The sequence below is a fragment of the Scleropages formosus genome, chromosome 23, assembly GCF_900964775.1.
Source record: "Scleropages formosus chromosome 23, fSclFor1.1, whole genome shotgun sequence".
NCBI lineage: Eukaryota > Metazoa > Chordata > Actinopteri > Osteoglossiformes > Osteoglossidae > Scleropages > Scleropages formosus.
This window is the reverse complement of record NC_041828.1, coordinates 13,193,382-13,220,266: the sequence shown is the minus strand read 5'-3', so window position 1 is coordinate 13,220,266 and position 26,885 is coordinate 13,193,382. Positions and strand designations below refer to the sequence as shown.

The following is a 26,885-nucleotide window of genomic DNA, read 5'->3' as shown; positions in this document are numbered from 1 at the left end:
CACGCGGGCCGTTTCGGCCGCCGCGGGGACGCGCCGGAGCAGGTCCGTTGAGCCTGTTCGGGAAGCCGATGACGCCGGCCTCCATGAGGAAGGAAAGGAACAAGAGGAGGAAGGACGGGTGAAGGCAGCGCATCTGGAGCCCGTACCCCGCAGAAGTGGGTACGGGAACTTTCTCACCGCAGCCAAGGGTTCTCACCTCTCCCAAGCAGAAGACGGGACACTTGTGACCGAGTGCGATGCCGGAGTTTGTCGTTCCTTCAGACACATTTTCTATATAACATTTGTGATTGTGTACATTTTGCTGATACCCTGATGGTGTCAATGTATGGAATCTTTGGTATTTGGCTTCCTCAAGACGGCATGAAATAAAATGTTTAATTCACATAAAGTCACCTCTGTTTTTGCAGTCGTTACGACATTTTGCACCGATTTCCGAAAGCATCTTTTATAGCAGGCCTGGACCCCAGCAAACAGTAACAGAAGCAGGTGGTTAATTTTGCGTTCGCTCCCCTCATAAACCTGTTCAGAGACAAAGGTGTAAAAGAAGGCAGTAAATGTCTAAGCCAAAGTGTGGGACACATTTTCCTACAAGTTGTTCATGAAGTGTATGCACCAACAGCACAACTGCCATTCTGCTCAACACATAAAGCTGTGGAACTGAAACGAACGTTGCTGTCATTACCGATCATGCCTGATCTTTCCTAGAAATTGAGAAAATGTGAAAGGTCACCCATCTCTTATTTCGACATGCCGAAACTACACCCTCAAGGACCATCATTTTTGGTTTTTCTGTAATCTAAGTTTCTTTTGCCCCTTGTAAATGAAAATCTTTCAATCGTCAAAAGTTGTAGTAGATAAGGGCTCACAGTTACTCCAAATTGCTTTTTGTCCATTTGCTGAAAGTCAGGTGTTTCTTAATGTTGGAAAATGCATTATTTCGCCAGACCTTATGTACATCTCCACATTCACCGTCATCCTCTGTCAAACACTCAGAACCATGCCTCTTATACCCAAAGGGGAAAACGTGCAACTCATTCTTATATACAGTATCTGTATCTATGTATTGTATAGTAGAGATAGTGATAAAGAGTTGTATAATATGAATATTACACAGAATCACAACATCTCCAGCATCCATTAAGGTTATTTTAGCACCGTGCGCTAATTTTCATGTCTCAATGTAACGGACTGCCTTTACTTTTCACATCATGTACAAATAAAGTGGAAATGAAAAAACACACAATTCAGTATTTATTTGGTCTGAACCATGAATGTTCTGAACCGAACTTCACCCTTTTCACCGTCAGCTAAAAAGAAGTGAACTGTCACAAAACAGTTGGCTGGGTTTGCTCTCAATTCTTATAAAGAGAAGGAATATGAGACATATTTCTTTCACTGAAAAGATTTCGTGCAAAAACATTTACCAAATGTTAGTCACCGCTGATTCGAAAAAAAATCAACCAGACAGACAGACTTAATCCCATGTGTTGCCAACAGAAAAAACAATCATTCCAGCTCAGCATGATCACTGTGTTCCAGCGTTTGTCACACTTTTAGAGAAAATTTCATTTCAGCAAGAAAAAGATAATGACAAAGGAACAGCTGCTTTAGTTCTGAAAAGAATGGCGTTTCAACATTTTTTTTTTTTTTTTTTTTGTAAATTCGGTTATTACGCTGCATAGAGAATTCTGCAGGTATTTGTTCAAGGGCAGTGTACACTTCTTTGAAATATATACTACCTAAACACAGGTTCTATATGCTCCATATCGCCCATGAACGTGCGCACTGGACATCCTCTTTTTTTGTCCATAAGCACTATGAGTGATGCCCAGGAACATGAAACATGTGTACATTTCAATAAAATAGATACACACTCAATAGGTCTCCTTTCTGTGGGTAAACTACTTTGACTACTGCCACAGTAAAGACTACTACCTGTTACAAAAGGTGAGTGCTATAGCAGCGCTGAAGGTGAGCCAGAGACAGGGAACAATGAGTGATATTGGCTTATATTCAAAAAGGGAGCTGTTTTCCAACAATACATCATATAAACTCCTGAAGATGCCATTAATGGTTTTGGTTTTTATCATACAAACAAATCTTCTGCCACAATGGGAAAAAAAAAACCTCAGGAATTATATCCTTTCCTTCGCAGGTCATCTGCAAGAAGTCATTTTTAACAGATTGTCACCAAAAGTCAGCCCTTATTAATAAAACATGGAGTGTGTGTTTTGTCAGCCGGGTTTTCGTCAGATTCTTGAAAGATCAATTTGTCCTCATCCGAATGTAAGCTGTCTCTGACAACAAAGAAAAGGGCAAACTGCTCAGGGTACTTGAAAAAGCACCAAACAACAACAACAACTAAATATTATTCTACAGAGGTGTGAAAGCTGGAAGGATATACGTATACTGTAGGTTTTGACAGATTTAAACATTTCTTCATTTATCTGACACCTTCGTCCAAAGCAACTTACTATGTGGGCTTTGCACACTTTAAGCTACTTAAAACTATTTATGCATTTGTACAGGTGGGTAATTTTTACTGTATTAATTGAGGGCAAGTACCTCAATCAAGAGTACTACAGAGGGAGATGGGGTTTGCGCTGGGAGCTTCCGACTGCAAGGCGGCGCTTCCAACCACTACGCCACCTGGTGCCTCAATGATGTATGGAAAATGCCATTCCATGAAAGCTGAACGCTATTGTTTTGTCAGGCATTAAAATATTTAATGTGTTAAAAACGAGGTAGGCTTTGAAACACTGAAACTGTGAGCTATATAAGCGGCGTGCACAGAACGCACAGATGACCCGTCCTCCAGGAAGCAACTGCCGTGCCTTTGGGAATCCTTAAAGCTATCAAAGGCACACAGAAAATCGGTACAACCAAAAGACACTAACAGAACAGCAGATGCCGGGAAAGACATGAAGTCAGAAAATGATACGCATTTCAGTCGTGTTTCCTGCAGGAGGTCATATGAGGTCAGCGGTTCCCTTCGGTGTCGCACAAAAAAAAAAAAAGCAGCGTGGTTCTGAGCCAGTTAACACCATTACATTATCTAATTTAAGGGAAGTTAGTGCCATGGTAACTTTTGCCCCCTGCTGTTCGCTCAATAAAAAACATCTGAGTGTGGTTTGGTGCTTTAATTATCCCACAGCAAAAGATCCAATTTAGACAGAAAGTTGCTTCTCAACTCAATGACCTTTTGACAGCACCCAGTAATTATGAGAAGAAAGAGAGATGGACAGAGAAAGGCCACTTTCCCCGTCGGAACACCGGTGCAACCGGGACATTTAGAACGGTCCAAGGTGCGGGTGAACAAGTAGATCCTGGTGCTGAACATGATTAAAAGAAAGGAAAACCTATTACCACAGTCACAGCTTTCCTGCAGGGGGCCCAAACTGGAACCCAAAAACAGAGCTTTTAAAACGCGAAGCTAAGCTACACGGTGGTGCAGTGGCTAGTTCCAGTGTTTCACAGTGCCGTCGTTGGTTTGAATCCAGCTCACTCTGTGTGGGGTTTGCATGTTCAACCCGTGTTGGTGCACGTTTCCTCCAGGAGCTCCACTCTCCTCCCACAGTCCCTAGTGTAAACCGCCTTTTGTGTGTGAATGTAAGGGTGAGTAAGTGTGTGTGTGACTGATGGACTGGATCAGCACAACCCTCCACAGGACAAGTGGTTAATGAAAATGGGGAACAAAAGGTATATTCCGTACAGGAATACCAGGTAACACGCTCTGTCTGGTACCACATAGGTACCCACGTGGGTATGGGGAGAATAAAATGCAGTGTGTGCAGTGTGTACCTTGTATGTGGGTCTGAAAGAGACCAATGGCTGGAGTCCTGAGTCACTCATGACCCCACATCTGGAAGATGAGCACAGCTCAAACAGAACATCAAACAAAAATGACAGATTACAGGCACACGGCCAACCAGCGGTACAACCAGGACGGTTCTTAAAACAGCCATCCTTGAAGGTGTCAAGTACTCCCTGCTTTGGTTTTTAGACAAAAATAAACTATATTAAAGCAAAGTGAGAAAACGGTAGACGGTTACTGAGCGGATTTGATTTCGGTGAAGAGTTCCGGAGAGCGACAGACCGTCTCTCCTACAAGCAGCTGCTCAGTCAATACTCCTCCCTTCTTGCCAGACTCAGCGTCGCTCCATTGATTTGTGACACAACAAGCAAATTGTGTCGCTTTTCCCACTGAAGTATCCTTCCTCAGCCCTTTGCTGCTTTAACCTGCAAATCCCTTTATTAGACATAGAGGCCCTGTGAGCTGTGGGTTTTAAATAATCCCACTACCTTCCGCAGCTTCACTTTAATCCCACCCCATTGCACAGAGCTAGTGTCCTGTGCCCTTTCGTTCGGCCATGTACCGAGATGAAGGGGACAAAGGTGTGACCCCCCCCACAGATCATAGCTGTTTTTTTCCTACGTTGCTTGTTTTACACAAAAGGAGGCAGTGGTGAAACTGGGTGCTTAAATTGGGATTTACACCAAGTCGTGCTTAATAAATGTACCAGATCTTGTCCCCCCAACCCCGCCATCTGTTATTGTACTGTATCCCCCCCTTACTCTCACAGATACATATACACACATCTCTCTCTCTCTCTACACACATCTCTCTCATATCCATTCTAACCCAAAGGCACTGGGCAATTGCTGCAAAATGAAAACAAGCACCATCAGATATTTCAGTCAAAGTGTTTCTTGATATCAACAACAATATAGAAAATGTTTAAAAGGTATGAGACTTGTCAGGCAGAGATACTGGGAACTCGAGCTTGTTGTGAATGTACAGCAGCTCTTGGGAGGCCGAGCAGCGAGTGTGGCGCTCAGCCTTGCGTGACCTACACAGCCAGCCTGTTGACGTTGAATATTTTGACGGCGTGGTCGGCGCCGGCACTGGCCAGCTGGACCCAGGAGCCATCAGCCCCCTCGTCCCTGTGGCCGGCTCGGCCCACCTTGGGTCTCCAGCGCAGGCGTTTGACAGACAGGGCGTGGCTTTGGCTGAAGGGTTTAGTGTTAAGGACACTGGCAGGAGGAGCCGTTCCTTGGACAAACCCAGCGAAAGGAAAAATGGAGCAAAGTACAGATAAGCAGACACTGATATTTGCTATTGCTGCCCAACTCAAAAAACAGCATTGATTTTAAATATATATTTCACACAGTTACTAACTATCTATGTCCCTTTGGTGCTCTTCTAGGAGCTGATCTGTTTTACTGACTGCAGAAGCCAAGAAGAACATGGGACAGGAAATATTACTACCATTATATCTTGAATTAGGAGTCTGGTGATCAATTCCTTAAACCCACACTACTCATTTATTGTGCTTCTGCTGGTTTCATTATTTAAGTGCTGGGAGAGCTAGTAATAGACCAAACGGTTATTACTGTCGTGGAAAATGAACCACTTCATTTCAGCCACAGGAAGCCTCGCACTAGAAGGCCTCGGGGGGACACTGAGAAGCGCACCCACAATGATCGCCTAGTACTGCGTTTGAGCTGACACATGCAGTCACTATCTCTTATTTTACTGCCCATCATATAATGGTGTCTTGCTTTTGACTTAATATATTCATCAGGAAAGAATTAGCTAGACACAAAGCAAACTATAAATTGGGCTCAGTAATTATATGCTGTGACATTAACATATTGTATTGTGAGTGTTACTGCAAATTAACAAATTAATTTTATTAACAAAAATGACCACGGCTGAACAGCCAATAAAATATACAAACTCCACTTTGTGCGTTTCGAGCTGTGATTTACGTTTACATTTATTCATTCAGCAGATGCTTTTCGCCAAAGTTATGTACATTTCATAGAAAATATAATTTGTGCATTACATTAGAAGGAAGAGAGAGTTGCAAGTCAAAGCCTCAACTCGAGCAGGTAAAGGATACGACTCATCCAGTTCCCCACATCGGCTCCAGTCTGTCCCAGCAGACATGTCAGCTAAGGGCCTCCACTTGAACAACGCTATCTTGCCACACTCCAGCCCAGCTGCCACAAGGTAACTGGGGGAGGCATTGCCACATCACATTATCATATTACCACATATCCCACTATCACGTATCAGGTTACCGCATTCTACACTATTGTTCTAGAACACAGGGTGACACATATATACCATAGGCTTCACCATTAAAATCTAATTCTCCAGTAGTTTTTTTCCCCACACATATAAATGTTCAGCATTCAAAGCCATGTGGAGATAAACAAGTCCAACATGGAAGACAATCTATAAAAACTTAAAGTACCTCTCCATACACTCTAAGCTACTTAATACTCATAATCAACATGGGACTGTGGGTGTTAAAGGAAACAAGAAGAGCCATAAACACGTAGGCTGATTAAGGTCTAAGGGTAGTGGGCATGGCCATAGCAGCAAGTTTCCGTACCTTCCATCAGGACAGGAGATGGGACAGAAGCTGACTGCTGTGCAGGAATCACCGACATCCAGCACCGAAGAGCAGGGACCCAAAGGGGCCGTGCAACTGCAGTCCCCCCAGACAATGACCTGTCAGCACAAAGGCCGCAGTACTGATGTGTGTCTGTCATTACACCACGCACACATCCCGATGCCTTAATGCCCAGACTAAGCTGGAATAACTGAATACAGGTGGTCCCCGATTTACAATGGCTCGACTTATTTTTTCAGCTTTACGATGGTGAGCTGGTGATAGACATTCAGTAGAAACCGTACTTCGAATATTGAATTTTGATTCCCCCGAGCAAGCAATACACAGTGCAATACTCTCTCGCGATGCTGGGCTGCGGTTGCCATCTGCATCTCCCAGTCTGCCATGTGGTCGTTGTACAGATACCCCACTGTATCCACATTGTGTTTTGAAAATCCATAATGTTACAGAAACGCCTATCTGTGTCTCCTGCTACTGGTGAGAAGAAAAAGGGGAAGGCAATTACTCTTCATGAGAAACTCAAGATAACTGCCCAGCATGAAGGCGGCAAGCCCGTAATGGCCATCACACGTATGCTAGACTATGACATTCGGTAGGTTAGGTGTGTCAAATGCATTTTTGACGTCCAATATTTTTAACTTATGATGGGTTTCATGGAGCGTAACTCTATCGTAAATCGGGGACCACTTGTAACTCATGCAACTAGTAAAAATATCTATAGGTAGACTTTTTTCTAATTTTTCCCTGCTAGTAACAGCCTGAATGCCGATGACTGAATGACACTTGTCGTTACAGTGTACACACTCCAGAACATACTTTCTTAATTGTGTCCTTGAATGTACAACGACGCTGAGCATCACCTTCTTATCTCTGCTTGAGGTCACAAAGTACTTGCTGTCGTGGCTCCAGTCACACGACCAGATGATGCGTGTGTGCACAGATGTGTCCTTGCTGGTGTGAGCACACAGGGAGAAGGTGGGCTCTGCAGTGAAGCAGGGTGCAAAGAGGCAAGGGGTAGTGAGACAACAGAGGAATTCTCAGAAACCGCACCTGGCACCTTTGTTGATTCCTGGCACCGCACCTGGACAAGGCTTCAGGCATGTTTATCAGAGACAGCAGCCAATCCCACCCTTTAATTTCACACCCCCCAGCTCCCGTAACACAGGCTGCCATTTGTATTCCGCTCAGCCAGCCTGCCGGGACGGCCGTATTAGCCCCTTTCCACAGTGATATGCAGGCAGCATCGGCAAGGACAACACATGCCATCCATGCCTCATAGCCTTAATAAAAGCTGACTTGCACTAAAGGTTTGTCTGAGGGGCCAGATGAGCCACTGAGACAGAGGTGAGGGGATGGCAGGCTCGCGACTGCCGGTCTAAGCTGATTAAGAGGATGTGGAGGATGCGGCCTGATCGACAGGGACACAATAATGTCTGACTGAGGGGTTAGCTGGCTCCATGCTCCAGGAAGTCACACCCACCGTGGCTGTGGGTTTGAGCTGCTCCATCCTGAGAAGGACACAGCTCCAGAACAAAGCAAGCCGCTAAAGGTCTGCACATAAACAACGAAATGGGAAAGATGATGTGCAGAAGAAGGTCTGTACCTCAAAGCTGGTTTACGACAAAACTTACTTTTAATAAGTGAGCTCAGGTGCAGATGGAAGAAGAGCCCTCACTCAGCTCCCAAAGGAAACCAGAGTAAATTTGCCTGGAACTTTGTCACACTTGCACTCTCAGGATTTACCTTGGCCTGATGCACCAGAGTCTGTGGCTGCAGAATCTTGCTGTTTCCACAGTGACCAGGTCCTGTCCCGGGACACGGCCAGCAGGAAGCGGCAGTCGGGGGAGAAGGCCATCTGCGTGACGGTGAGGGTGTGGAGCATCAGCGTTTGCAGTTGCCTCCATGTGCGTGTGCTCCACAGCAGGATGGCCGCATGCTCCGCCCGGGAAGCCTGGCAGGGGAAGAGGAGTCTCAGCCAGGAGGTGAAAGTCAAAGGTGTTTGGATTCAAAAATCCAACTACTGCCTATCATGAAAACTTGAATAAACACATATAAATGACAAAAACTAGCAAACACAGTTTAATACTTGGGAGTCCTGTATTACCAGAACCTGGATAAAAAAACCAAAGCTGACCAGAAATATTCTTTCTTTACAGCACTGGAGCTAACCTTATAATAAGTCTTGTATGAAGTGAATTTTCACCAGGGAAAATAATGAACAGAACACATTTCAGTGCTCTAACAGACAACATGTTCCCCAGCTCCATGTCTGCTTTCCTGCAGTTAACAAGCAGGACTGTGTTTTCAGCAGCCACCCGTCTCACTGTCCGAGGTCTCAAAGACAAGGTCCGTGGAGCTGGAGACTGGCCAGTCATTATCTGGGGGGACCATGGGACACTGTAGGCAAGACACTAAATGTGTCCCTTGTCACTCAACACTGCGTTACATGTCAGCACCACTCAGGTAAAACCAGGACAAGGGCAGCCTGGGCATAACACCTTCTTTAGGTGTTTGGACCACCCCACCATCATACCTAACTGGCATTTTTATTTTTCCAGAAACTAAACTCATGCCATTCTTCCACTGGTTCACAACAGAAAACACATCGCTATGTTACTGTATTTGTGTGCTGCAGATTAATTAATCATTCTTGTTTCTTTAAGTCATTCAATATTTCATGCTGTACAGTGGCTTCTCGAGTTATAAACAAAAGCGAAACCAGAGGACAGTTCAAAAGCCTTGCTGTGTTACTCCCAAGTCCTTATTTTTTTATTATTTTTTCTTAACCTAAGCCACAATTAACAAAAGCTTCATAGTACAGATTTCCCTCGATTTATTCACAGGTTCGGTTCTGTAAAACACTCTGATACAGTTATAATGAATAAAAATACTTTGGAATACTCCTCTACTGTCATATTTTTTATTAACCTTGAGCTCAATTACAGTTGAAAATTCCATAAAAATACATTGTCTCAAGACACTCACTTGTTGACTGATACATACTAAAAACACATGCAATTGTCAGCATCTTGCTGTTGATCACCAACTCTCAGGAACACCAGGTATGAGCTGTAAACACTGTTAGCCAGTTTAATTAAGGAGGCTTGGGTGATCTTTACTGACAATTACTGGTTCAGCAGAGAAACATGGGATGTATTCACTCTGCTACAGATGGATATTTCAGAGGACAAAAGACTGAAGAAAATGAGAAAATTTTATTCAAAAACCTGTTCATGTAAAATACAATGTTTTGTAACTTGACCATTTGTAACACAAGACGACATTGTATTAACAAGTAAAGTAAAATGAATCCCAGTTTTTGTTTCCCAGTGTGTGACTGGACACAGAAAATGCACAAACTTGTTTCTCAACAGCAGGTGTGTTTAGAAGTCAGCAGGAAAGAGTGAACTTACAGAAAGTGTCTAAACCTCCTACTTCCTTCTACCAATTAGGTCATTATCCCTGTACATTACCTTACATGCAGATGCAACCACAGTCCTCGCGCTGTTGGATGCCAGGCAGAATATCTCAAAGCCGTGTCCGTACCTGGAGAGAAAGGTGAAGTCGACGGGGACGTTAACATTGTTGACAGACTGATGAAAGCTCACACCTTTCTGACGTGTATCGAGGATGGCTTCATGGGAGTGAAAGCAGATGGAATTTCAACAGGGACCTCCCCTTGTGTTGTGTCTTCACTCTCCTGCCAAACAGTGACATTTAGGACTTACAGCTAGGAATGCATAGGTATTTTTTTCAAGTCCCATTAACAGTGCTTAAATGGGCAGAAGAACTAGGGAAATCATGCAGAGCTCAAAGTACAGTCACAGTCTCTTTGTCACAGTGGGAGAAAGACCACAACTCAATCCGCTGTCAAATAATACAAAATAAGGAAACATGACCTTTACTCCCAGTGTGATCATGAAAAGTGTGCTTGTCCACTGACTGTAACAAGAAGAAGGATAATGCAGGTGCAAATGTGTTTATCTGCAAAACAATGAGGAACCAGAGTGATGTATGAGGAAAAAGCCTGCTGATGTAGGAAATGGTAAAAAGTACTGCTTTACTCAGCGTAAAACCTTACTTAGAGTGGCCAATTATTTCTGCTAATCATTTTCCATTTCAGTCACCATGGCTGCACACCTCTGCGTTCTGCTGACTTAGGACATCCAGGTGGATGTGTTCTAGTAGACCAAAACAATGAAAAAGAGCTTCCGAAAAACTTTTTTCCTGTTAAACTTTTGGTCTGCATACAAACACAACTCTTTGCTACAGCTGCAGTAGCGGCAGCCGGTCAGAGTGAATGACTCATCATCCTACCGCTTCCTTTGAAAAACAATGAGACAACCTCACCAGGCTTCCCAGGCTGCGAACTAGGACAGCGGGTAGCATGCTGGGTAAGAGCACAGGAAGGGTCCTGCTCTAGTACCCATCAGCTAGATAAATTAAAATGTTACATGACTTTGGATAAAAGACCAAACAACTGTACACCATCAACAGCACTACTACCACCGTGACCTAGAACTTCAGGGTAATGAATAAGGCCACGGATCTGGCAGAGAAGTTTCCAGATTGGCCAGAAAAGAACTGATTTGCACATGTTGTAGAATGCACTTCTGCTTTCTCTGAGCTGTACATTGCTTCGGAGAAAACCATCTGCTACACAAATAATATCAACCTAAACATCCCTTAAATATTACCTACCTTCACATCATTTCTGTAAATAATACAAGCTCAACATGACTAAAAACTTTTAAACTAATTAGAATTCTATTTTTGTCCTTGGTGGTACAGTTCACTAAAAAGATCATTTTACTTTTACTCCGTTGCTTGTCTTTGCATTGACAGATAAAGCAAAGCAATTTTTTATTACCAAATCATAGCTAAACTCTCCAAATGTCATGATATATTTCAAAGGCACTAAGAACTCATTTTGTTTTCTAGAGCTCGTAATGAAGAAATTGATTCAGGTGCATAAATCCCCACTAATGACTATCTGGCCCAGGTCACTTTACAATACAAACATTCAGGCCAAAAGCCAACAGAACCGCAGCCAACCCACTGAGAGGATGCTCCATGGCCCTCAGCGAAGCAACAAATGTACAAGCAGTTTTCAGAACGAGCCCGCAGGGCTCAAACACTCAGGAGGCAAAGGAGCTGTCATAGGACGTGGCCCCAGGTTCAGGAAACGGCGGCTTTGGAGTCAGGGAGTAGGTTCCCTCCCCGCGAATCCTTCTGCAGACACTGGGGTGTGCAGTGGTGTGGAGCAACGGGTGACTGGGGGGAAGGGGGCAGTACTCACAGCTTCTGCACTTCGGGCCACAGGGTGTTTTGGAGGAGGTCGTCTTCTGGAGGGGGTTCTGTCAACACAGCAGGAGAGCACCTTATTTACTCCTGCAGTCACACAGGATTCCACAGTGCAGCTCACCCTCGTGGCCTTGTAAGCGTCCCGCTCCCACTTTCACCACACACACTTTCGCTTTCTCTCCCTCTTACTTTCGACAGGTGCTGTGAATCTGTCTTAGTGCCTTCCCTCCCCCTCCTATCCCAGTGAAGTTTGTACTTAAGCTTGCAGGACATTAAGAGCACCTTATATAAGATCTTCCCCACTTTTGACAGCAGTTTAAACAGCTTTCTCCCAAGCTCATTCTCCCTTGCTTGTGATTTGCTTTAATTATTTCCTCTTTCAGCCACCTAATCTAAATCTTAAAAACAAAAATCAGTAATACTCTGTTAACAGCTCTGTGTTTGGGTCATTTATCTCCCGGCTGCCCACAGTCATCAATATTTTAACGCCACATTTACATAACCCTTCTTTCTAATTATTATTTCAGATTAAAGAGCCCCATCCCCCAGTCACTACTTTTCCTCCCTGCCGTTTGGCCAGAGGGGGAGGAAAAATAAACCACAGACAGCCTTCCCACTCCATAAATAGAACTCGGGCTCCATCATTTCCGATCTGTGTGCCTCTTTCTCATTCTGGGAATCTGCAGCACACCTGGATAACTAGCTTGTCTGTAATGCAGAACCGAAATAGTAGGACAGCGAGAGGCAGGGAATGCAGCGTTAGACCTGCCTCAGATGGTCCACAGGCATCTCTCTGATGGGGGCACACCAACCCAGGACACATGATGGACCAAACTGTATCTGATTTATTCCCAGAGAAGGGACTCATTTACCCAATGAGGGGCCGACTGCTGATGGGCCTTCAACCTCTGCTGACAGGTGACACGAGACCAAGTGGGCAGCCGAGCCCTTGGGCCACCTCCTGTCCACAGACTGGCTGTCTAAATCGCAGTGCTGCTGCCTCACTTCAACATTATCACTAACTTCATTTTTCATCTTGTGTCATATTCATTTTCCCCCTCCCTTGGATTATGACGGGATTGTGAATGTGTAACCCTGTGTCAAAGAGCACTATCTAACTAACCAGTTAAACACACTGATGAGCAACCTGTTTCATGTAATAATGTTGATACCTTGAAAAAATGTGTAGCTCTAATGGTTTAATAAAGCTTAATTAATTAATGGAACACCATCACAGTCGATTACTTCCCTGCTGAAATTTGTTTCCTCCCAAAAACAACTCCTGTTTCCTTCTTGGGCCCAGTCTACTATATAAGAAAAGTCATCTTCTCCAGGCCCCCTGACAGCACGGTTACGGGTGGAGGTGAGATGAGGCGTACCTGTCAGGGTGAGGGGATGGAAGTAGGACTCGGGGTACTGATCCGACACACTGCTGAACTCCCCTTCCTCCTCCTGGCTTTGGTGAGCCAGATCACCTGTCAACCAGAGGAGTCCATCAACAGATGGGAGTCTGAGACAGTTGGAATCCTTTTAACAGCTCGCTTTTTCACACATAAAGGATCCATATAACTCTCACACAGCAGTAGATGCTGAGATGCACCTGTCAGACTCATAACCGTCACTGTTATAACCGTGCTGTTCTTCCTCTAAATTTCACGTACTTATAGTTTTCCCAACACAGCTTTTGAAAATTCCACTGATAAGCTACTTTTTCTGTGTATACAGCACAGATGAAAAAAAAAAGAGATCCTTAATGAAAAATCTGTTTTATATCCAGAAAATCAACCATATGGAAGATGGACTGCTGACTTCGGTGCGTCGAGTGTAACAGCACTTTAGTCTGACGTCATAAAGTCTCTCTGATAACACTGAACCCAGATGAGTTTAAGTGAGACAGGTGCACACAAGTGAGTAACACATACCTTGAAACACAGCCTTGTTTGAGAGGCCCAGGGCCGGAGTACTAGCACCTTCAGGAAGACTGGAGACATCCTGGAGAGGTGGGATGTAAACACACATGGTTACACATCAGAAAATAGTGCATGTGTGGAAACTGCAGGTAGGACTAGGGATTCTTGCAAATGCAGGGGAGGACTCACACTAGAGGCCATTAGATCACCCAGAGGCACTCCCACGATGCTGGCAAAGTTCTCCACAAAGTTACGCGGGGCCTGGAACACACGCAGCACCTTCTCGTCCGCCCCGGACACAAATTGGAAGCGACCCACCATGGTAAGGCACTGCATGTCGTAGCCGTGGATCTGTGGCCTGGATAGTTCGTGCCAGGTCACCTAAGGACATGAGTGAAGTGGTGACCATGCTGTGAGCAGAGGCACTAAAAGCAAATCCAAACATCTGGCTCAAGACATCTTATCAAAAAACAAGGTAAACAGTTCTCTGCTATTCTACGGAGAGGGACTCAATCAGCCCGAAAATTATGAGAAAATTATTCTGCTTCGAAACAAGCTTTTCTCAATGTATCACCTACGTTAAAAGGAGTAATTGAGCAGACGCACCGCTTCCAAAGTGGGAATGAATCTGATAAAGAAACACTGACTATAACATTACCTCATTTGGCATGACTATCCTATCAGATGTTTCGAAGGCAATTCCAAGGCACAAAAACAATAAAACACAGAGTGGCTCTGCCAGCATGGAGCTGAGTGTAAATAACTCTTAACTGAAGAAGATAAGTGACTGGCAGTTGTCCTCCCGACTCATAAACATTCCAATAAAAATGTAAATGGCCTCCTATATGTTATGTTTTCAGCAACGATTGGCTGCAGGGAGCCAAGGGAAGAGAGGAGTGTTGGAAACAGTAGACTGAGGGATTGGGGCCATGACGGAGACTTCCGGTGTATGCAGAGCCATCACCTCAGCACAGCCCTTCCTCCTCCAGAGGGTGAAGAGCCTGGTGGTCTGGTCAGAGCCAACGCTGACTATGAAATCCCCCTCGGGGTCCCAGCTCAAATCCTGCACTGCATTGAAGTGGCCAGATATCACCACTCCTGGGTTCCATTTCCCCTGGAAAAAGCCAGGTTGCTACTTAAAATCATCAAGTGTCTGGGATGAAACAATTAGTTTTAATTTATCACTGCTGAAATAAAAATACACAAAAACAAGCATGCTCCCAATATTCATAAGAATCTCCTGTAAACAAGCACTTCATGACACAGATCAACAAATGGTTTACAGAAAGGAAGGTATAAGTGGTGGAAGGAGCATCCCAGTGACCCTCAGTGAGGCAGAGAGCTATCCTGAGCCTCGGAGGAGAAGTGCTGTGAAGAACCTAACCTTGTCTCCCTGGTGCTGCTTCCAGAGGTGGAGGGCCCCGTGAAAGGCATGGGCTACGATCATTGACCCGTCTGGGCTCATCTGGCAGCCCAAGAAGCCCAGTGTGTTGCCTCCCACCTCTCCAACCCGCACCTGGGGAGAAGACACACAGGGTTCAGAGTCACACACCACACCGTAGTCCTCTTGCACCACCACACCAGGGCATCTCACTGCTTGTCCCACAGTTTGCAGAGACTAAAAATGCAAGTATGGCAAGCAGCAATAAAACACGTAGCACGAGTGACAAAACGCACAAAATGAAAAAATAGCATCAACCGATCTTTGCAGAACTTGACTTGCCATCCCCATAAAACTGTTGGCTTCAATAAATTATTAAATTATGAATCACTAAATATATTACTGTTTAGTACAGATTACAAATATATACATACATGTAGGTATACAACACTAAAGAGAAACTTCTGCAGGACTAACAATATTGAACACCACAGAAACCATGGAAAATTCCAGAAAAGTGTGATGGAAAACTTCAGTGCTTTGTTGAGTATGCTTCGTCTTGCTCTACTAATCTGTTACTTTTAAAAGTTTTCAGGTGCTACAAGAAAGAAAAAGGCAAAAAAATAATAAGAAGAAGAATAGATAAGGAGATGTTATGCCGTTTTTAGAATGTATTTATCTATTTTATAATTAAAACTGTCATAATCCTCCGTGCTACACAAGAGGAATGAGAAGACAAAGCACAGCTTGCAAATGTAAGGGTTTTAAAAAACTGGTTTAAGAAAACTACAAACTGTCACACACTTGCACAAGCAACATTATTTTTAGATTATTTTCCCTCCGAAAAAATCAAAGTCTGACTTGCATCTGGTATCACAAACTGGGAGTATGAAATATTTAAAAATACTGAACTGCTAAGTAAACGCATATGAAGATCCGGAATTATAATCAGGGAACAGCAACAACATCAACTTTTTTTTTTTTTTTTTTTTTAAACAAAAAACTTAAAGCATCAAAGTTTCTATGACGCGAATGTTGTGTTTTTCGTTTCTCCTTCGTGTTTGCGAGGCTGACCAGAGGGCGTGTGCAGAGAACCAGGAATAGCACAGTTTCATCTTCAAAGCACAAGAGGATCCTTTTGCTCTAAACTACAATTTTCAAAAACTTAATTAAAATGAAGAAACACAACATGCAATCAACTATGAAAACATGGGTTGCACGATTTACAGATATTAAAACCCAAAATACCATGATAGGACATTTTTACGAAAACCGTTCCTCAATTTGTATGGATGGATGGACATGTGTATGAAAACAAGAGTTAGAAGTGGTTTCTGCACAAGGCTGCACCTTTCTTATGAGAAATAATATGAAAACTATGCAGTTAATTAGCTTTTCCTTCAAACTGATTAAGATGACCAACATGCAGAAATGTAGGACCAGGTCAATAAATCAATAAAAACAGTCAGTGACTATGCAAAGCAGAATGTGTCTTTTTCTGTATATAGGCAGAAAATGAAAATGTATTCATCCTGCTTGCCGCACTATAACCACGAGAAAGTAATTTTATTCACATTTACTCATTTAACTGACACTTTCTCCCAAGCAACTTACCATGACTTACCCATTCAAACAGATGGGTAATTTCTACAGTGACAATTCAAGGCAAGTACCTTGTTCAAGGGCACTACAGCAGGAGGTGGGATTTGAACCTAGGTCCATCAAGTGTAAGGTGGTATTTCTAACGACCGGATGATTTCTTCACATATTTCCAAAGAAAAAAAAAATCCACAGGCATCACATTTTACTGAAGCTTACCTCATCAGAGTGACATTTAGCCTAAGAAATATGATCTGCCTAATTAAAAAAAAAAAAAAAAAAAAAACAAATAACTATTAAGAACAAATGACACAATATTTACGTATATTTTTCAACTTCAGAAAACAGAGTGCTTTTGAGAAAATCAAAACGTGCTTTCAATGAAACAGTTTCTGACACCTCTATGCAAAGAAATGCATTTCAAGGACTATCCACCAGTACACTGTAGTTATCTAACCAAGGGGTGGCTGGTTATAGCTGTATTTATACGGCTATTGTGTGAGCGCAGGGAGAACTCAATGTTACTCATCTACAGTCGTATCAGACCCACTATGTGGGGCCCCACGGTACAATATTACCTTTATGCTTCTCCTCAATACTTATCAGTCTCCTGCAAACCCTGGCTCTCTTTTCTTGCCAATTTCACGCTGCACATACTGTTGAAGCCTTATATAATATGAAAACATCATGCTATGTTCTGTTTTCATGCCAATCTTAGTCAATTATCTCTGAAGTACTTAAAATTAGTCCAGGTGTTTTCTTTGCAATATAAAGAAGCAAAAAAAAAAAAAAAAAAAAACCTGAGTGAAAGAGAGCAACAGAGAAACAGAATTATGGATGTTTGCCATTTACTGTGGTACTGCTGTATGCATGCACACCTTTGGGGCTCATGAGTTTTACAGAGAGGGAGTCATTTACATCCTAAATTCCAAATACACTGCAGTTAGGACTATCTTAAACTGGCAATCCCATGCTTACAAACACAACTAGACTGCAAGTCTGTCTGCAACTGTTCTCATTCATAAGTATCTCTAAGTCACAATCAATAAAAGTTAATAATACAGACATTCTATGATTTATTCGCAGATTAGGTTTATCGTGTTGTTCTAAAAATCAAAGATATAATAAATACAAATACTTTGTAAGACTCATTTTCATGTTTTCTTAACTTCTGCCTACATTAAAATTAATTTAAAATGACTAAAAACAAAAATACATTGTTTCCACATGCTGCTATTCAGTACTGAGTCAAGTAGCTCATCCTATAAACATGTGCAACGTCCCTCATCCTGTAATTGACACTGTTAGTGTCAATTACACTGACATTTCGGAACAACAGACACGAGCTGTAAACATTGTGTAAGTTGGTTGGGTTAAGGTGGTCAGTCTGTTCTCTTTGGGGGTATTTTTTGACATTCACTAACTGGAAGTATAAATAAGTCACTTTCGTGCCAAATTTGAACAAACGTAGAAGTAAAAAAATGCATTAAAAGTAAATTAACCATCAAGTGTTCAAAAATTTGTACAATGGCACAAAAAAGCAGGTGCATTCTCTCAAACATTGTTCAGTGAGTATGTTACCTCTCATAGCATGAAAACGTACCATAAGAACAGGATGGCACAACACATGTCAACACTGCAGTAAAATATAGAAACTACGATGAAGCAAAGAGCAGGAGACATGGAAACGCTGAAACTTGCCAACATGAATGACAAATTCAATATTGGACGCACTTCAATGTGACTAATCCGAGCATGGCTAGGAGAGAAATGGGGATTATTAAAGGCCATGATTCCAGCTTTAATTAAATATTAAATATGTACCACGCTGGCACCATCTGCAGTTTCACAAAGCAGCAGCCAGGGCACCTACCAAACCAGGGTTGGGTAAAAAACGGCACAGGCTCCACATGCAAAAAACCGCACTGCAAAGTATCTGTGCTGGTGAACGAGCATAATGTTTCTACTTGCTTTCCCTCTCTTTCTCAGTGCCCCGCAACAGCACCTTAAACTGGTAGGTGTTCATTTTCGTCATAAAAAGAAAATCTCAGATTTAGTGTCACGTTACCAGTGTGCTTTAAAGATCAGTTTGCCAAATGTATTGCATTATTGCCTTTGCCAGTGATCCTGTACACAGTTCCTTTTGGGTCTCACCGGGTTTTTACTGAAATTTATTCTGGTCGAATGCTCTGTTTAAAGACTTCTGCTACAGGTCATCTCATGGAATCTGAAGTGATAACCTACTGGTTCCTAGAAACAACAGAAAAACAACAGAAGAGAAGATGACATACTCCTGCAGGTTCAGTGGGACGTTAACCCAGCAGACTCTGAACCCTCATCAACTAAATGCCTTTGCATCATTCACAGCTCTACTACGTGCAAGAGGGAATCAGTTCTGTGTTTGCGAGAACAAGGGCAATATGAATCTTTGAGTAAGTACAAATCCTGCCACTCACTGCCAGTGAATAAGAAAAAACAACATATTTCATTAGATGACGACAGGCCTGAGGACTAAGTAATGCACACTAGGCGAGGAAGCATTTGGTATAGGTGGCATTGAGCAGGAAACCATACAGCTGCAACAGCTGTGCAGAAGGAGGGGGAAAAAAAAAAAAAAAAAAGAGAAATAATGATGTACATCAGGTTCTGTCTGGCTCTGATTGGATCTTCATTCTGCCTGAGAATTTTTCAGTTCAAAAATCCATAATAGATAAAATTTTTGTAGTTCTGATACTCCTCTCAAAGGACATGACCCCGCGCCCTCAGTTGACACAGAGGCTGGAGGCGCGTCTGTCCCGTGTCCTGCTCATTACGTCAAGCCGGTTATGTCAAACTTAAACAAGGCCGAGGTCCGGAGGATTCTCCCACGGGACCCAACTCTTCTTTTACTTCCCTCTCAGCGTTTAATTGAAAGGATGAGTCATTAGTAAGATATGTTTTACTGAGCGATGTGCCGCCAGCCTGCCACTACATCGGACCAATTACACTAATTATTGTGAGGCGAGCGCCGCTTGTAAATCTGATAATTAAGCAACGGGATGTTGGTCATTACTTTGCTGTGAGCTAACAAATAGTAAAGAATGGAGAACACCAAAGGAAAAAAAGAGCCTGAATAAAAAAAAATAAGTCTTCTTATGGTATAAATGAAGCTCCTTTTAAATGAACTTGAACTTCCTCTTCACTTGGTTTGTATGAGCCATTGACACACACCTTTCCGCAGGCTTGGATGTTTAATGTCAAGTGTAAACCAAGAGGTAATTTACAACTAGTTAAGAAGCATGTTTAGACACAGAGAGACTACAAATAAACCAAATTATCATTGCCAATCTGGCAATTTGGAAAAGAGAAAGGGGGGGGGGGGGGGGGGGGGAAATCACTCAGGGTAAAAAGAATGATACCACCACCTGCCAGTTAGGAGAGTGAATTACAGTGGTCATAACTTCCTGAATGTCCCTGTGGATAAAAAGAAAAGCAATTTATTGCTTTACTACTAAAGGATGTGATCAGTTATTATTATTATTATTATTATTCTTTCGATAACTGGCCCCTTTGTCCAAGGCAACTTGCAATGTTAGACAGTCAACTGATTTAGCCGTTTGTAGAGCTGGCTTCTCTTACTGTATTGATTAAAGGTAAATACCTCGATCAAGGGTACTACAACAGGAGAGGGATTGCAATACACAACCTTCAGACCGCAAGACTACAGTTCTAACCACTATACCTCCTGCTGTAATCAGTCATACTTACACACTTCTACCACAAAGTGGGAACGGTAGGAAATTTCTGTGTTACTCTTGTGAAGAGATAACAAGAAACGGATTATTCAATGCTCTATAATCTTACTTCCAGAACAAAGAATGTCTGAACTCAGATGGAAGTTTGGCTTTTAACGCTTTATACCTTTTGGTTAAGCCTAGCAGGGAGCTGACAGTCACAACAGATGTTCCATTCTTCAAATGAGGAAGCAAGATGTGTCAGAGAAGTAGGTTTCCTGCTGGTCCCTCCTCAGTCTATGCACCATGTAACACACTCCACACAAAAACGTGGACGCCAGCACAGCCTATGGGCACAGGACCCTTGGAGGCAAACCTAGTGCGCAAAGCAGTACTTCAGTGTACAGCTGGAAGGGCACTGGTTCAAATCCCTTGAAGGGGCCCTATTGTTAAAATACTCCTGTAAATTATAGGACTGAAAATATGCAGCTAAAGTCACTGTAAAAGCTTAGTCTAAACAAAAAAACCATAGCAATGGTCCATATTAAAACTGCAAGATTTTGGCATCTTTACAAACAAAACAAATAAAAGTCATGAGGTCATTTTAAAATTTTAAAGAAATGTACTTCATTCTGAAGAGTAGGCCAGAAGGTGGCAGAGTGATTAAAGACAAAAGTCTGTAACCTATCCAAGTCCAGGGGTTCTGCAGCAGTACCCTTGAGCAAGGTGCTTAACATCAGTTGCTCCAGTAAAGTATCCAGCTGTAAAAATGGGTAAAAACTGTAAGTCACTTCAGATAAAAGTGTTGGCTAAGCAATGAACGCATGCATGAACAAGTGGATAAATAAATAAATAAACAAACATAGCCTCAAGGGCTTCTCTGCATACTGTCCGAGATGTAAGTGAGGGGAGGGTGTCAGCTTACAGCGGGGCTTTTTGGGTGGGAAATAGGACGGCTCTCAGGGACAAGAACTGCGCCCACACCAAGGGGCCCTGCGGTGCTTTTCAAAATAACTGACATCTCTGCTGTGGAGCAAAATGACACCTTGTTCCATCAGGGGTGAGTTTCTGTGAAAAGGAATGAGAATTTAAGAAGAGAAAAAAAGACTAAGCGAGGGCAGAGTGGGCTAGCAGGGCAGACGCTCTGTCCCCCAGCACTCACTCTTCAGAATCGAATAGGTCTGGGGAGGTAACAAGGCAAACCCTTCGTGGGACTGACCTGCTCCAGCCACATGCCCGACACCTCCTCCGGACCCCAGAGGATCATTGTTTTGTCCATGGATGCAGATAGTAGGCACATGGGCTGACACACAGTGCCACCTAGAGGAGGAAGGAAAATGCTGTGATTTGTCAACAGTGCAAGACAGGGGAAAACTGCAGTGTAATGACAATGTGCTGGAACAGCAAGGGACCATAGACACTTATGGGAACAAAGCAGTGAAGACATGTTTAGTTTTAAGGTCAAATTGGTAATGCAGTTGCACACTCAATGCTCTCATGCACATGGGCGTGGGTTGTAGTAACTTTTGCTACCTGTGACGACTGGAGGATGCCAGTGAACTCCATAAACCCAGTTCTCATGACCTGCGAGTACTGTCTCCAAAGCCACAGCGAACGCAATGGATGAGTCCTCTAAAACACACAAGTGACAGAAAAGATAAGCACTGTGTAGTTCACACTTCACTCAGCAAGAATCCTGCACTCCTCCACCTCTGGCCATCTGTTCATGCCCCTTAGAAGAGCTCCAAAGTCGAAAGGCTGTTGATCCTGTCTTGGCCCTGATGCTATTGAATGAACTCCCTCTGTCCCTCAGAAATGCTGAATCCATTCCAGCACTCAAGAAGGATCTAAAATGTGATCTCTTTCTAACTCATTTTCCTTTAACTCTCCTGAAACTTTAAGTTAGGTCTTCACAACCTTCTACAATTTATCTATCCACTTCCAATTCATGTCACTTCAAAAAGTAGCTACTAGAATCTGTGCACTCTGACAGCCATATCAAGCAAACAATTTATGAATGTATGTAAGCCCTCAGTCTGTTGTGCAATGTATTTTTGTTTACACTGAGCTGCAAATGTTTATTTAAAATGCTGGAGAGAAAAGGAAATGACCAAGAATACACAAATTACCAAATTATGGGAATAAAAAAACATTTTCAAATGCACCGAGAATCCAGATTAGTAATATTGACTTCCAAGCATTAACTGCTGCATCAAGAATAAGTGTCTGAAATATGATATCCACAGAACAGATTATTTTAGAGTATATAGGTATGCAAACATTTAATATTTTGAAAGGTAAAATTATGTTCTGGTTCCACGTTCACATCCTTTACTGCCAGGCAACCTGCAAGCAATACACAAGGTTAAGATTAACCCCTCGGGGTTTCTGAAGTGACACAAAGATGCAAAGGAAGGGTGAAAATGTTTTACACTTCACGTGAATTGTAATAGAAATTTTTGCTGAAATCACCATTACAACTCTCACCGTTCGGCTTTACTTCAAAGACATCTTCCTTCATCTTGATTGTGTCTCCACCACCACCGCCATCATCAGCTGAGGCGTCTTCCTTAGGGAAGACCTTCCATATTCGTATGAGGCAGTCCTGGGCACAGCTCGCTAAAAAAATGCTCCTATCTGTACATTAAGCAAAAGAAACAAATAAAAAAATAATACGACTATGTTGCACTGCACAACGAACCTCCTTCCTTTAATATTTCATTGGGCAAAGAGAAATGGGGGACACTGCTGAGAGCAGAAGCCTGTTTCATGCATTATGGAAAAACACAGATCTGAACTCCAGTCGTCTGTCGCACCCCTGTTGGGACACAGCATGGCTCAGCTTCGGGCTCCTGCCGATCATCAAGATGGACTCACATGTGGATCTATTGGCCAATGGGTGGTAAAGAGACAGATGGCAGCTGTGCCCAAAGGCACACATCTCTGTGCTGTCACAGTGACAATGGGTGAAGGCCAGATAAACCAACTAGTAGTATGACTTTCGCTTTTCTTTGGTTTAACGTAGACTACACATGCACAGACACACATGTATAAATGCACACACACAGTGAGTCCTCACCAGTGGCAGCCCACTGCACTCCTCGAACCCAGTCCTCATGCCCAGGTAGCGAATGGACCTTCTCAAACTGAAAAGGAGAGAAACAGGCAAAGTTCAACACTAAATATTTCCACCATTTTTTGCGGTCAATGGAGAGTTATTCAATGTGGCATCTGTATGTCACCAATCTTACATCTGCACACAAACACTTGGTTACCTGATCATCACGTTGCACAAACAGGTGAACATGGCAATCATCGCCCCCACAGGCCAGGATGGGGACTGCAACAACAAAGCAGGTTAACGGTCCTTTCACTATACCCATACTGGCCACATGCGTTTTACACATAAGCAAGTTACAACAGTGAAAGATCACAGAATGCAAGGGGTATTAGTGAAAAGCAAAGAAATCAGAGCATTAGATGGCAACGCTTACCTCTGCAGCCTGGCAGTAGGGCTAAGGAAACATCCATCACAAATCCACTACCAAAAGATAATGTCTGAAGGCAGTTAGCTTTAAAGAAAAAAAAAGGAAAAAAATGAACAATTTACACAATCTAAAAAATGAAAACAAATGACAGTTAGGTCACATTGTGACTAAGAACTGGTTTTCTCTGAGCAAAGGACTAGTTGACTCCCCATTAATCCATGAACAACCATTTTCTGAAAAGCTCCAAAACAAATTACATTTCCAGCTGCCCGCCTGTATAAAATTAACAAGGGCTGAAAGTGTTTACTCTTGACAGGAAGCGACATCTGTCAACCAACATACTTCCCTGAAAAGTCAGGCACCTGGAGGGGTGAATGCAAGGCTAGGGGAATGCATCTCCCTCCTCCCCAGACCACCCTGCCCACATCCCCAGGACAGCAGATGCACTCGGCTGCTTCCATCTTTGTCACGTAACATTACATCTTTTTGCTTCCAGCAACTGGGCTGTGACAAACCAACACGACACCTTTAAATTCCACCCTCGTCAGCCTTCAAAAATGTGGACCAAACACCAAATTACACGCGATTCTAATTTTATGCCACACAAATATTACATTTAATTATAACAGGGGGCTGCTGAATGCCACCATGTAATAACAGTTCTTTCTCCAAACAGTGGCAAAGCACAAGGCACTAAAAAAGCCACTGTACAGAAATGCCCTCTAGACTATAATCTGAAAAACTCAAAAAAATTATTGTTGCAGAAAATTACATATCATTTTAATGAACGGAATATATCAGCAAATACAAACATAATTGTGACCTGAATAAACTTTCCTAAACTTACAAAAGTCTTACGTTCTTCTTAAAAATATTTTGTGGTTTGCATGCACCAACAACACAAAACTTACAAACATCTCCTCAAAGACATCATTTATTAACAATGCATTTCAATCACATGACTGCAAAACAACACTACTACTAAAGAAAGGGGGAAAAAAATTATTCAGCTCATGTGCATTAGGGCCAGACAGTTGATTGGTTTCAATCGTGTCAGAAACTTCGACATGGACGGTCCCAAGCCCGGCTGAGAAAGAAGGAGGGTTGGGAGTGGGGGTAGTTACCCCACACCGTAAAAACCTTGCCAACTACAGAAACGCCAACAAAGAAACTTCATGACATCTTAGCTCTTAGGGATGCCTGGAGAACCCTTATTGGCGGCCTGTGCTCCAGGAGGGGTGGAAGGCGCAAAAAGAAATCATGTCAGAGCAGTGAAAAGTCCACCCACTTTAATTATGTATGCTTAAAAACAAAGGGATGATTTTTATCATGGCAGAGGTGATGTCATGCAGATACTAAGCGTCACAGCACGGTCTTCACCTTGGCCGTTGTTGTACAGCCACAATTTCACAGTGGAGTCCGAAGCAGCAGAAGCAATGAGAATTTGTGAACCGTTTTCGTTGTCCACATAAACGGCATCAACTGCAAACACCGGAGCAGAGTGACCGACACACCGTGTGCGCTGGGTGAACTGCAGGAGGAAACAGGCACAAAGAGACGATAGACCAAAAACATGGTGCATATACAACAAATCAACAATACACAACCAAACTGTAGCAAAGAACAGCATTATTAGACAGATAAAACTTTATAAGACTGTAATTAAGTGCAAAATGTTGAATCAACTCAGAGGTTTTACAGTTCTCCCGACCGTGCAAAAATGTATTTAATCTAATCTATGAATTCAGTTTGAATTGGTTACCATATCAGGTTTCTGTCCATTTTCAGTTTCCCAAACAATAACGTGGTTATCAGATCCACCAGATACCAAATTAGTTTCAGGTCCTGTAAAATAATCAGGTATTGTTATTTTTACCTAGTTAATGGATTTGGCCAAGGCATAATCAAATTTGCAATTATTTTCTATAGCAGGGTATTCTTACTGTATCAATTCTGGGTAACCGTGTCGCATTGTAAGGTGACTGTTCCTACCACTATGCCACATGGTACCACACATGACTGTTACCCTAACAAAGTAAATTTTAACTATGTTACATTTAATTTCTTCAAGTTAGGTAAGTGGATTAGAAAATGACAACACATACATATATACACATACATTATACACATAATAATTTAAGAAGTATTCTGCCTGTCTACAATTAACTATGACCAATTCAGTAGACAGAAAATGATTCATTTTGTGATCATATCTGAAAGTACAGGTATTACTATATAACGTATCACTCTGACATTCATCACTGTTCGTTTCATCATGGCTTTTCAGATCATGTGGTCACATCTGCTCACACTTGGCAGAGGATGCTCCTGACTTACCGCAGTCGTACCTGTGGACCCATCGGACTGCGTTCACCCTGTCTGAGTGTCCGTTGAGCACTGACAGCACCTTCACTGCCTGTGTCACAAGCCAGGAGGAGCATCATGATCAGACACATCACATGTCGTGTGACACGTGTATTATATTAACATTTCATGATGTGTAACAACAGTCTAGGAATTAGCATTTTACCTAAAAACAGGAAAACACATTTCAATAGTGCAATTTCCTTCGACAAAGTATCATTTCTAATCTCCTGCCTGTGTGTGTGTGTGTGTGTGTCACTCACTCACTCAGCCACTCACACTGACTGACTGCCCACCCGGCGGCGCACAGGCAGCAGCAGTGAGTGTGACTGAAACACACACACGTTTAACATACACGGTCTTTACCTTGGGCTCATACAGGGCAACTGAGTTGCAGGTTCCGAAAGCGATGAGTCCTCCTCTCCCCCAAGAAAGAACATTTGGAGTACGATTCGCACAACAGGACATATAACATGTTTGCACTAAGGGGGACGCCATCTTTGACTGTCAACCGGAAGCGTCCCATAGGGTGTAACGAGTCGTCCGGAAACGTAGACACTAAGACACAGATGGTTCCGTAACGCGTAATGTGGGGCATTTGAGATGTGAAGCAGGTCTTATTTTCACCTGGAATTGAACTGCAGTATTCTGTTGCAACAGCATAGCGATTCCTTTATAATATAAATACGAACAAATTAAAC

General features: G+C 42.8%; 1 protein-coding gene across 1 annotated transcript; it reads right to left on the bottom strand.

The window, feature by feature from the left end:
* Nucleotides 1–3,579: 3,579 nt before the first annotated feature.
* elp2 (elongator acetyltransferase complex subunit 2) lies at nt 3,580–26,694 on the bottom strand. The gene is made up of 22 exons (XM_018731798.2): nt 26,551–26,694; nt 26,158–26,236; nt 25,583–25,665; nt 25,201–25,351; nt 23,827–23,904; nt 23,608–23,672; nt 23,412–23,478; nt 22,820–22,969; nt 21,866–21,964; nt 21,552–21,652; nt 15,024–15,155; nt 14,604–14,753; nt 13,829–14,020; nt 13,652–13,721; nt 13,109–13,204; nt 11,725–11,782; nt 9,899–9,971; nt 8,169–8,376; nt 7,286–7,407; nt 6,405–6,523; nt 5,907–6,020; nt 3,580–5,010 (listed from the first exon to the last, which is right to left on the bottom strand). Exons 1-22 carry the CDS (start codon nt 26,680–26,682, stop codon nt 4,851–4,853), a joined length of 2,499 nt encoding a protein of 832 aa, XP_018587314.2. The 5' UTR covers nt 26,683–26,694; the 3' UTR covers nt 3,580–4,850.
* Nucleotides 26,695–26,885: the final 191 nt, after the last annotated feature.